The 13,099-nt window shown below is 40.3% G+C and overlaps 1 protein-coding gene across 8 annotated transcripts in view; it reads right to left on the bottom strand.

Annotated features, from left to right (window-relative positions):
- Nucleotides 1–550: 550 nt before the first annotated feature.
- The window catches only part of Frmpd4 (FERM and PDZ domain containing 4), a 647,084-nt gene continuing 634,535 nt past the window's right edge, over nucleotides 551–13,099 (bottom strand). For 5 of the 8 annotated variants that reach the window (XM_017601999.3, XM_039099649.2, XM_063279930.1 and 2 more), the window contains 3 exons: nucleotides 7,905–8,963; nucleotides 6,227–7,516; nucleotides 551–4,546 (listed from right to left, as the gene is read on the bottom strand). In XM_017601999.3, the coding sequence (XP_017457488.1) occupies nucleotides 3,225–4,546; nucleotides 6,227–7,516; nucleotides 7,905–8,963 (3,671 nt within the window). In that variant the 3' untranslated portion in view covers nucleotides 551–3,224. Of the gene's footprint in view, nucleotides 4,552–6,226; nucleotides 7,517–7,904; nucleotides 8,964–13,099 lie in introns of all 8 variants that reach the window. The other 3 variants (XM_063279932.1, XM_063279931.1, NM_001106960.1) reach the window with 2 other exon arrangements.

Below are 13,099 nucleotides of genomic sequence, written 5' to 3'. Positions count from 1 at the left end.
TGAATGAAAATACCAATGAATAGAGAAATGGGTGGGGGAAAGATGCAGTAATTGTGGACAAGGTCTCTGGAGGCTCAGTTTGTAAACAACTTTCATTTTCATTACCATTTATTTCTGTGATGTTTGTTTAATGATATGCAGGCATTGCTCACTCTTATATGTGAAGTGGCATTGTGATTATTTTTAAAAGTTCTTATTGCTAGAAGTTTCCTAATATGCTAATGATAGATATTCATGGATTAAATGACATGATACCAGGGAGTTGCTTCTAAATCCTACAGGCTGGAAGGAGGTGTGTAGAAATGGAGCAAGAATACTGATCAGGAGTTGACATCCAAGGAGTCACCAGTTGACACCTTTTATAATTGTGTGCATTTCTGCATGCATTTGTACCTTTCATAATAACAGCTAAATAAAAGTGGTGAGTGAGACACTTGAGAAAATAGGCTGGACTCTGAGTGTAAACAAACTTCAGTGCCAGTTCCATGTTCTTCAGACTTTGGCGAATGCAACTCTACCTGTGACAGTATTTTGCATACATGCACCAGGCTTATGTTTGTTTATTTATTTATTTATTTATTTATTTATTTAAAATTATATACATGTACCACTGTACTATTATGCCATTATAAAACATACACAAACATAAAAAAACTAGATAAAAATAAACACAAGTATCATTCTAGTATGTTCTTCCTATACTCTAATGGACACAAACTCCAGTTAGGAGCCCCATGCTTAATGAAGGTGAGGGGGCCTTTTGAGATTTTGCAATAGTAAAGACTTTGTTTAGGAGAACAGAAACTTACTGGAGTAGTCATAGGAAATGGGAAATTGGCTAGAAAGACCCAGAGCTATTTCCCTGAGGCTTCTCAAAGAACCACAATGGAGTAGGAAGTTGTTCTAGCTAGATTTGCAATTTGAAAAAGGACCATCATTTCCATGTGTGCTTCTTTTCAGAATATGCACTACACATAAAGTGTTCTGCACACAGTCCAGGATACAATAGGCATTGAAAACAAACATCCTCAACACAGCATCATGGGAAATATTTTTAACACAACAATTATGAGAATTATAATATCTAACATTGAATACTTATTCTCCATCAGATATTGTGGTAAGAACTTTACAATACACAATTTCACTTAAAACTTGTGAAAACCCTGTGGAAATAGATCTCATTACTGAAGTCCATTTCACAATAAGGAAATCAAGACTGAGCAAAAAGTAGCTTTTCCAAGATGAAAGGGCTAGGGAATGGCAGGACCAAAATTCAATCAAGATGTTTCTGACCCCAAGTCCCACATTTCAGAACTAGTAAACCATAATGCCTCCAGAAAGAACTAATGATAGTGTCCAAACCAAGAGATCATAGAGATGATTAAATGAGACAATACATGTGATAATAATGTTCAGCACGTTGTCTGACACAGAGAACACATCCTATTATTTGTTTGTATTATAGTACACAGAATATTTGCTAAGGTTTCCACAGTAAACACCACGAAGGTCTCTCAACAGTAAAACACCAAATATTTAGAATTGTAGTGAAATAATGTTTTATTATTTAATCAAACATTATTTATAATAACACACGTCTGAACTCCTTTCATTGGTTACAATCTGTGAATCTGTGGTGTTGCATTTGCTGAGTCTCTGTGGAATGAATGGCTGACCAGAGAGAAATAGCAACTGTAGACCTTGCTAGGTCTCCTGCATGGCAGGCTACAAAATGGGAAATATTGGTTCTTGCTATACTACTCTTATTCTAAGCCATTTACAGAAATAGGAATGTGGGGAGCTTGACTATAGAGTGATCCAGAAACTACATATGTACATATCAATTTGCCTTATGATTAAAGAGTTTGCCTTCTTTTGTTTTGACCCAAAGATATAATTTGAGTGATGACAGTTCAGAACGCACCTTTGTATTTCCTATGTTTCACTTGAAATAGTCAAATTTGCCATGTCTCTTCAGATTTTGTATTTCTATAAGCCAAATGAAGTACTCATTAGGTAAATACTACTTTTTGAATCATGGTTTCAATTATGAAAGTAGTCATCTCTCCTTGATTTTCTGGAACATTCTAGATTTGAAATTTTGTCCCACTTGTAGGCTGTCCTTCCACATTTTGTTGCTAGCCATGCTCCTGTAGTAGAGGGCCCACATGAAGGCCTTCATGGAGCTGAGGGCTAGGAGCTGAAGGCTGAGCTGTGATTCCCAAGTGCTAGGGTGCGCTCTGGTTTACATTACTGGGTCCGCACTTTTTGTGCTCATTAAATCTTCTGCTTTTGTGTAATTCTACAAACACTTTACTAGGTGTCTCTAAAGGAAATCGTAAGCTTCATGGTTGAGTTGGAAGGAAATGGTGCCTTTGGTTTATGTATTTTGACACTGAGTCAAAGCAGATCTCTCTTTTCATTATCAATTTAATTTTGGCATTACTATTCCATTTATTTGATGTAATTAGACAATCTATATCTCTAGCTATTGCCTAGGAGCCTGACCACTATTTCCCCTGTTCTTTTATTTGGGGGAACTTTTTAAGTCTAGAAATACAGTAAAGAGCATTTATGCTAACACAATGGAATCTGCCCATCCCTGCCAATCTGTAGCCCAAATAGCATAAACCAAAATTGAATATGTGGAGATTCTTGGAAGAAAGCATCCAATAACAAAACACTATGAACAAAAAGTTAATTTATTATATATATTTTCTAATAATTCATAATAGCTTCTTGAATTGTAAATATATTTTGCTACTTCCAATGTTTAAAAATTATAATTTTAAAACACAGGTACTGTTGTATATACATTTTGATTTCTTTTCTATTTTTCTTTTGGCTTCTCTTCTAAATATGAATGATAGGGTGTCCAAGTATCCATTTGGAAGTAGAGGGGATAGGACTCATTGTTTTCCTCTAACAATGTAGAATTTAAAATTTCATATCATAAGCTAGGAGTTTTGACTATATGAAAAATAGTCAAAAGCCATCATTTTCTCATATATTCCTTCTACATGTATATATGTATAATATAAACAGAATACATCTGATTAAGACTTTTCAACATTTCATCAATGTAACTTCTATCTCCTATTTTATATAAAAGAACAAAATATACAGAGAGAAGAAAGGAGACATCTGTTCATTGTACACAGAAAGTAAAGAAAAGTTCATGTATGGCTTTGCAAAGATAGATTATGATGTGACTTTCATATTTATTTATTTAAAAGCATCTTGAGAGAACGTGTTAGTGTGCTTACAAGAGCAGCCATGGTGGTTGAATGTCGCATTGATAGTCCAATACTAGGATCCCCAGTGGTCTTGCCAGTGGCTGCCTCAGCAGCTTTCAGAAGACAAATATAGTTTATGACCACTTCATCAATCTTCTCCACAATTTCTTGCCGCTGTGTTTCAGAGTTCACGACTTTCACTAACCGCATGCAAGCTTCTGTTAGACAACAGAGCACTTGAAAACTGGAACTCATAGCTAGGAGCATCTCTTCTGGGCTTTTCTCGGCCATTGCCATTTTCCTACAGGCACTTCCCAACTGTCTGGACTCAATGGATAACAGTTGCTTGTACTGAGAAAGTGTAAGGTCATATGCTTCAGGGCGCGACTCCTCCCTTTTTGCCTTGGTTGCCCTCACAAGGCAGAGCAGCTCATTGGCATCATTCTGGGCTTCGAGAAACCCATCGGGCATTCCATACGTGTTTGCCTTTAGAGCGTTTATTCTTGCAATCCGGGCATCAAAAGCCAGACTGCTGAAGTCCAAATCATCTGGACCATCTGGGTCTTCTGTCCAGTCCTTCAGCACTGTCCCTCTGGACAGTTCTTCCCCTTGCTTCTGCAATCCAACAGCCAGGGATGAGTTACTTGTTTCTGGCATGCCTTGGGTTATGTGTGGTCGATAGAGACAAGAGACCTGAAGGGTGGCCTCTCCTTCTTCATCCTCATCCCCATCTTCATCCTGCCCTTGGTTTAGAAAACAGTAGCTGAAGGGTCCTCGGCATCTCCAGTTGCTGCTTTCCAGCTTCCGTAAGGGTAGGGTCCTATACACCTTGGAGTCTTTATGAGACATGGGGGACCTTTTGTGAAACTTTCCCTCAGAGATAAAGTGCATTGAGCTTTGGGAAAAACTTTTGGTGAGCTTCTTCCCCAGAGGGAGTTCTGCTCTTCTTTCTGAACTGGCCTCCTGTGCTTCTGTGATACCTGGATACTTCAAGCTGACTACACCCTTTGTTCCTTCTTGGAAGGTCTCCAAACCTACGGGTCCTGAGAGGATACTGCTGCTATGTCTGAGAGCCCTCTGGCTGGGTGGTGTCCTGAGGCTTCCCCCTCTCAGATCTGCTGGTCGCCAGCTCACAGCCTCTCCGAATGCCTGGTTTCCTTGGGAGAAATCATTAGGGTCTTGATTTGGGCTTGGCACCTTTGATTCCAAGTGAATATTTGATGGTAGCAGGATGGGATCAGCTTCAGGATGTGGAGACCAAGCTGAAGGCATGCCTCCTTGTCTCTCCTTCCCAGGCTCTGTTAAAGCTACACTAGGGGTAGTAGAAAAACAGAGTCGTTAAGCATCCCTTGGGAGGACATTTTCACTACTGCTCTATGTGATACCTGTCATTTCCCAGAAGTCCATTTAAAAAGACGTGTTATGTGCCAGGGTTACCCTGCTTCCCAAAGATTGCTTCCTAATAACTCATCCATGTCAAAGGATGGCAAGAATTGCTGGAGTTTCTTATTTCTGGGGCTACTGACACAGTTGAGTTTGTCTAGAAATCTGAAGCATTTGTATAGAGACAATTGTAGTTCATGAATTTCCTTGGTACTAATATTTAGATATCAAAGGTTAGATATATAGTTAGTAAATAAGCATCAGCTTGCATGCATTATCCTGACATGTTTGAGCTATTTAAACTTCCTTTTAAGGGAATTGGGTTTATCAGGGCATGGGTTACAACTTTTTAAGCTTCCTAATTGAGTTTTTGATAATCAACTTTAAAAGGACAGCATGAGTTGTAAAGTTTGTTTGGTATAGGGTTTGAAATCAAGACACTAGAGAAGTTGCTCAACTTTTTTTAGGAAAAATAACATGTTATATGTAAAAGAACAAGTGGTAATGGAGTAAAAATCTCTTTGTAAGCCAAATAAGCTCCTAACCCTCACAGATGACTTGCCCAGAGTAGGCAACCAAAGCTAATGGTGAGTTTGAAGGCAACACCACAATCTTTTGAAGACTCTTCAAGACATTTTTAAAAGGTAGGACTAGGGGCTGGAGAGATGGCTCAGTGGTTAAGAACACTGACTGCTCTTCCAGAGGTCGTGAGTTCAATTCCCAGCAACCATATGCTGGCTCACAACCATGTGTAGTGGGGATCCAATGCTCTCTTCTGGTGTATCTGAAGACAGTGGCAGTGTACTCATATATATGAAATAAATAAATAAATCGTTTTTAAAAGGTAGGACTAGAAATTAAGCTGTATGAAACCTCAGTAACCTTTACTGGCCACTATGGGTAAAACACTATTGTCATAACATGAAGCATGGGTCATCTGATGATCCATCACCTAAGTAGGTTAGGATGAGAGTGAGCCTGCCTGGGAGTGGGGTAGGGTGAGCACAAAAGGTGACTGCTATCTTCTTAGTACAGATTTTACTTGAGGGGGTCATAATTCTTCCAGCTCTTCTCAACACTGATGCCCATTGGAGACATGAGACTAAGACTTTAGGAAAGGTGTCTCCCAAAGGTAAGAGATGAATGCATGACTTTGCTGAGACACATAGACTCTTGGCCAAATCCTCCAGTCTCCCTCACTGCCTGCTCTGTATCATTCTCTAAACAACATGACAGCAAAATTAGAAAGGGGTGATCTGAACAAGAAGGAAACCAAAGTGTTATTGATCTTAAGCAATACTATCTTGTAGTTGTGAGTCATATGGAGGCCTCTGCACTCAGAATTTAGAACAAAATTTATGACTCCATCAAATTCTAAAGTAAGAGCACAGCAAGCTTATAATGGGGAAAAGTCTATTTCTCACATTGTTCCAGACTCAAGATCCACTATTTATTGTCAATGGGTCAATGATTGCTACTGAACATCTCCATGATCTTTTTTCCCCTCCTTTCTACCTTTTAGTCTGTACTTTTAGGTTTGTTGTAAATAAGGTCCCCATGCTCCTGGCACATAAAATAAAACACTAAGTCCATCATTGCTGTACCTGTGGTTTCCTTAATCTTGGGCAGTCGATGGCATCCATCTCTCAAAGTGCCAAACAGGGGGTCGGCATTAATGGCTGTGTGCAGAGCAGGCACTGTCATGCGTGGACACATCCCTTCTGTCTGTGGGTGCAGTTCCTTGAAGGTGGCTCCATGGTTGGGATGACCAGCGACTCTCTCCTCTGGTGAAATGTAACTCCCACCTTTCCCAGAAGCATCTGGAATCAGGTGCTTTCCCATGGATGGGCAGAGGGGCGATTCCACAGGAGTGGCACAGGCACTGCTACTGCTGCCTGGGCCACAGCCTGTGTCCACTGAAGAGCCTTGAGAGCTCTGTAGAGAAAAATGGCCCTCACTCTGCAGGGATGACATTCGCTTGGCCAAATGGTAGTCACAAAGGCGGGCCACATTGTCTTCAGCCTCAGGAAGCTTAGTGGCATGGTCACAAGTGGGAGAGTCAGTGTCTTCAGGGTTGTCTAAGTCTTTGGCTGAGGCTACACAGGCCATATCTGACAGGAAGCGTTCCCCTTGACCAAGTCCTGAAGCATCATCAGCCTCTCCTTCCATAGTGCCATCCTCTTTCCCTTCAGCCTCTCTGTTCCCCAGACCAGGACCTCTGGGAAAGGCTTTCATGGCTGGTGCTTCCACTCCACTTTTCTCTACCACCCCACCATCAGAGGCCACATACCATCTTTGGCTGTCCTTGCGAAAGGCAGTTCTCTCCAGGTTAAAAGTGCTGAGGTGTGGATTGTCTCTTGAAGATACAGTGCCAACTTTGCCTTTGGTGTCCTCCTCCGTCTCTGCTATTTTGGTTCCTTGCTGTTTTTTCCCTGGTACATTCCCACTCAGGGGGCATTTCCCCTCTCCCTCAGCAAGCTTGCTTTTCCTTTTGCTGGTACAGGAATATGCCACTGACCCCATGTGCAGTTTGCTAAAATAGTCAGTGACTGACTTGGTCTCCATGGTTTCTGGCTCCATTTCCATGTGATCTGAGTGAAGGATCTGCTTGGAAGGCACAACTTTGGGTGGGAGGTCGGTCGCTGGGCGAGCAGCCAGGCCATGAGAGGACTTTGGAGGCAAGCCCACAGAGGGGGTTTTGGAGGTGGGGAACTCTGTCTGTTCTTCTGCCAGAGGGTGATAACCTTCATGAGTGGCCAAGAACATGCGGGAGAGGCTTTCCGACTGCTTCTGTGCTGCAGCTAGTTCAGAACCCTCTGTCATTTCAGAAGAGTTAGTCTCATTGCCCGAGTCTGAGGAAGACTCGGGACTATAAGCCCGCAAGATGGCTACACCTGTATGCCATAAAAAACAAGAAGCAGTTAATGGCTGGAGCAGAGGCACTTAGAGACATGCAAGAAAATGTGACTCGTTATTATTGCAAAAATGAAAACAACAATGACAAAAACAAAATTAAAAAATAAACAAGCATTTTCCCTTTTCAGTAAGGACTATGATTTTATTGCACAGTTGTTCCAGAGAGGGGGGAGGGATGTCATTTTTTTAAGCTAGCAACAAAGGAAACCACCTACCAAAACCCTCCATGATGTTAATTCAGCACATTTATGAAATGGGGCATGTATGAAATGGAAACAACATATAACAGGACTTCACAGACAAATGACTCAAAAGGATAAGATGACAATGGTTATCAGTGAATAAATGTAACAATGGTGAAAGAACCTGAATTTTCACTCTTCTGCTGTTCTTCTGAAAGAGCTTCTAGGGCTTCTAGTGTGGAAACGACGGTAGGGTCCAGTCCCTTCTCACACTTGCCCTCTGCACTGGTGGGCACAGCATCAATGAGGGACACAGGGATCTCCTCATTCTGCAGGCTGCTGCCTTGTTCTTTGTTCTCATGGAAGGATGTTGCCTGGCTCTGAGTGTCCTCTTCATCAGAACTGTCTCTAAAACCAGGTGGGGGAGCAGCAATGGCCATGTTCAGAGAACGCAGGAGGAAGTCATCCTCATTGTCATCTCCTTCTGGAGGAGGCAGTGTTGTAAGGTCAATAATATCATCACTTGACCCAGACAGGTCAAGGATGGCTGGTTGGTTGATTTCACTCACCACGAGATCCTCCTCGCAGCTCACCTCATCTTCATCTTCTGCATCATCTGTGTTTTCAGCATAACAGATGTCATGTAAGAGGGGCTCCTCTATTCCCTCAGGGGCTTCAAAGTTCTTCACATCACCTATGTTTGCATATACTGAATTTGCCACAAACTGGATGCTGTCTGTGTCTGGAGTGAGGTCCAGGTTTTTCATATCATTGGCACTGCTGATGTAGAGATTCCTCTGCTTCTCCAGCATTTCTGGATTCTCATCTAACATTCTTTCATAGCCTAGAGTTGGTGGACTCATGCCATCATCTAAGGCAAGATCTCCAAAAATAAAGGACACTTTAGCTCCTCGCGGAGATTCCTGTGCTTTCTTCAGAGTGTCTGGTCCTGAGAGGGTCAAAAGGGACCGCTGAGCTAGGCTTCTATAGTCGGCCTCACAGGGTGCATCACCTGGCTGAGTCAGCGGCTGGCTAAGTTCATCTGAACTGTATGTGTTGTCGATATATAAGTGCCGGTGCTCTTTGGGACACAAGGTGCTGTCTGTCATCTCAACTGCCTTCTGCTTAGAATCTATATAAGTGATTTGGGCTTCTTGTTCCCCTTCGCCAATGAAGGTCGTCATCTGGGGCATACAGTTCCAGTCAGGACCAAGGAGATTATGCTTGCCTTTATTTTCCGTTCCTAAAGAGAAAGAATCAAATAGTAGGTTATTATTTATGGTAGACGTTCTCGACGTTCTCTCTCTCTCTCTCTCTCTCTCTCTCTCTCTCTCTCTCTCTGTGTGTGTGTGTGTGTTGAGTATATTGAGTATATTTGTGTATTGCATATACTATATACTTATGTTTGTATGTGGTCGTGCTCACCAATGAGCATAGCTACAGAGGCCAGACAGTAATGCCTGCTATCTATCTCTATTGGTTTTCATCATCTAGTTTTGAGTCAGGGTCTATCACTGAACCTGAAACTTGCTGATTCAGTTAGGCTAGCTGCTGGGATCCATTTGTCTCTGCCTTCCCAGGGTTGGGATTATAGTTACACACCAGCAGATATGGATTTTCATGTGGGTAGTAAGGATCCAAAACTCCTTCATGTTTGCACAACAAGCATCTCATCTAGGGAGTCATCTCCTCAGTTTTGCCTGTTTCATACTTTAATGACGTGTACTATCACTCTGTAAGTATAGTTACTCAACATTCCAAATGGACAACTAGTTTATGTAGGTCCCAGGTGTGAGACCCCTTGGTTAGAAGACTTAACCAAATTGATACCACACAAAATAAAGTTGCTGTTTGATATGTAATAGCATCTGGGACAATAGGGTTATATCTTAATTCCCTCTAGCCCTTGCTTTTATTATTGGGCCCCAAAGATATCCATGAACAGAAACATATAAGAAGAACTTTATAATCCTTAAAGGTGATATTCTAATGGATGATTTTCCCTCAAAATACTCCATTTACTTCTAAGTGAGATCTAACATCCCCTAGTAGGTAAGATATGATAACAACTTCATCTTTCTTGAGTTAGCAGACAGTCAAGGATCTTCATCCATCTCCTACATTTATTAAGAAACTAAATGTGTTACCTCATTTTCAGCCTCCATGTACCTAAGTGATAATAATATATTCATATATAAATGTTAGTATTCATATCTACATGCATATGTATGTATGTGTATATAGTGCACAAGATGTATCCCTCACAGGATTTCTTTTCAGTTATCTCTGCAAATAGTTAATATTTAGGCTTATTTCCACATTCATTTGCATCATGGTAGTGTGCAATGATTTGTTTGATGTTTCATACAAATTAAAATTGCAAAACATGAATTTAAATATTATTGTTTAATTTGCTCTTGAAGGATCTTGTAATGTGTAATTTACATGTGGAGATTTGTTCTGATATTTAACAAGAGTAAGAAGTAGGTTATTCTGTGGCTATTGTTTTTTTGATTACAAAAGCATTTTTTTGAGGAAAAGTTAGGACCCTACTACTTTTCCATCTGTTCTCAGACCACCCCCTGTCCCATATTTGAGGCATACTGACATGCATGGTATTTGGAAAAGAAAATCAGTTTTACTATAGTAATGTATTCTCCCCAAATTATATAATGCTGAACAATATTCATTATCATTTTGCTACAGTTTTATAAGCAATAGTAAAACATATACTTTTAAGGACACCGAGTTAGTCATTAGCCATATTGGCATCTTACTTTACAGTCAGTATTCCTTGTATGACTTCAACATCAACAACAAAAATAGATTCATTCTATTTTTCTTTCTCATTCTCTCTCTCTTGTCGTGTGTGTGTGTGTGTGTGTGTGTGTGTGTAGGACAGACTATTGTTAGGAGAATGACTAGTTAGAACAGATTCATCGTAACAGGACCCCAGATTTAGACTAAAATTTGGCAAAGACTTTCTAAGAGGTCCAAATAGTAAATATTTGATGTTTTTAGATCATTTTTAACATGAAAGCAGTCAAAGATGATAGATACATAAACACATGGGAGTATGGGCAGAATGGTGGTCCACAAATGACATGTCCACCTTGAGAAGATTTCTCTACTGAATATGTGGCCATATTTGGAAAGTCATCATTCATATTTAACTAAGGATCTTGATATGAGATCATCCTGATTTATCTGTACAGTTCCTCAATTCAGTGGCAAGTTGCCTTAAGGCAGAAGAGAGAAAAATGAACCTGAACCACACAGGGAAGAACTAAAGGCCATATGAAGACATAGGCAAAGGCTAGCTTGGTACAACCACAAAGAATGCTGGCAGCCATCACTGGTATGAAGATGTAGGATGTGCCCTCCTTTAGATCTGTTGGAGGAAGCCAAGGTATGTCTACAACTTGATTTTAGACTTCAGACCTTCAAACAGAAAGTCAATTTCTGTTTCTTTCACCAAGCTATGATATTTGCAATTATTTGTTGTGATAGCCTCAGAAAAGTGATACAACGTGTATGGTTGAATTGCAATAAAATGTTATTCATAAGAACAAGAGTCAGCCCATTAATCATAGTTTCCTAACTTGTGGATTGGAACAAGAAAACTAAATAGGTCAGGAAACTGAGAGCAAATTATACTTATTCGGAGTCTCTTAAAAGCTCATAAATATGTAGATACATGGAATCAGGGATTTTGACAATATTTAAAGGTAAAATTTCAAGATAGAATGAAAAAAAATGCTAGCTTATAAGCTCTTATTAGAAGGTCTTGACTAAAGTCTACCTCAGTTTTTTACTTTAAAAAATGTGCTCAATCTGGGCTTCTTTCCTACAATATGTACTGTTTACCTTTTTGGAATGACTCAAGAGACATAAAATACTTTGGGGTGGAAATTGTGGCTTAGTCTTCACTGGAGTGAACATCAAATATGATGATTAATCTTCATTGTCAACTTTACTGGATTTACAGCCACTAGGAAGCATACCTCCAGGTGTTTTTGATGGTGTTTTTATAAAGTATTAACAGAGAAGGGAAAAAAAACCTGGATGTGGATGACAACATCCCATAGACTTGTGTCCCAAGCTGAATGAAATGAGAAAGTGCTGAACACTAGGCTAGCATTCAACATTCCATACCTACTGATTTCATTTGCAATGTTCACAGCCGCCTCACGTTCCTGTTATCATTCCTTGACTGCCATGTTTGAGGACAATATCCTCAAACTGCTAGCCAAAATAAGCCCTTCCGTTAACTTGCCTTTTGTCAGGCATTTGCTCACAGCAACGTGCGAAATAACTGATATCAGAAATTTACTGCTTACTTTTCTTATGTCTCAGGAGATCTGAGAGTTTTGAAAGGTGAAAAAAGGTCGTACTAGGCATAGTAATATGGTAAGTGTCCTAGTTAACCCTGACAAGAACTAAATTAGTGGAGAAAAGGTTTATTTTAGCTCACAATTCTAGGTTATAGTGCAACACAGACAGGGAAAGTCAAGGTGAGAGGAGCTTGAATCATCTAGTTACATCATATTCACTGTCAAGAGGAAGAAGCAATGAATGCATTACTGTGCTCAGCATACTTCTTCTACTCTTATATAGTACAGTACATAAATCTACAGAATGGTGCCACCCACAGTGGACTGGGTCTTCCCATGTCAATTAACATGATAAAGAAAATCCTTCCCATACATGCCAACAAGTCAGTTTGAGCTAGACGGTCCTTTACCATAACCCTTTGTGCTAGTTTAAATAGATATAGCTCCTATAGATTTATATATTTGCATGCCTAATCATCAGAGTGATACTACTTAAAAGGCTGAGAGGGGGAGGGGCTATTGCCTTCTTAAAGTAGATATGACCTTGGAGAAAGTATGTTATTAGAGGTAGGCTTTGAGGTTTCAAAGACCCAACCCAGGTCCAATGTCTCTCTCTTCCACTGACTGTGGATCCAGATGGAGAACTACTTTTCCAGCACCATGTTTGTCAATTTGCTGTCGTGGTCCCCACGATGATGATAATGGACTAAACTTCTGAACTGTAAGCAAGCCCCAATTAAATACCTTATTTTATAAGAGTAGCCATAGCCATTGTGTCTCTTCACAGAAACAGAGTACTAAGAGATTCTTCTAACAGGTGGTTCTAGATTGTGTCAAGTTGACAACTTATTTTTAGTCAAAGGCCTTAACCATTGGGACATCTTGGTGCAGACTCAAGGACAGTTGATAATTCTAAGTCCCAGACCATTAGTCAGCTTAGGCCTACAGTTCCATTAGGGTGCTCTTTGGGTGACTTACCTATGCAGCTGTTCTGTTAGAGTGATGAATGTGTGTGAAGCACATGTTTGCATCGTCACACTTGCCG

Source organism: Rattus norvegicus, chromosome X (assembly GCF_036323735.1).
Source record: "Rattus norvegicus strain BN/NHsdMcwi chromosome X, GRCr8, whole genome shotgun sequence".
In the NCBI taxonomy this organism is placed as follows: domain Eukaryota; kingdom Metazoa; phylum Chordata; class Mammalia; order Rodentia; family Muridae; genus Rattus; species Rattus norvegicus.
The sequence above is the reverse complement of the archived record's forward strand: the minus strand, read 5'-3'. Positions and strand labels throughout refer to the sequence as shown.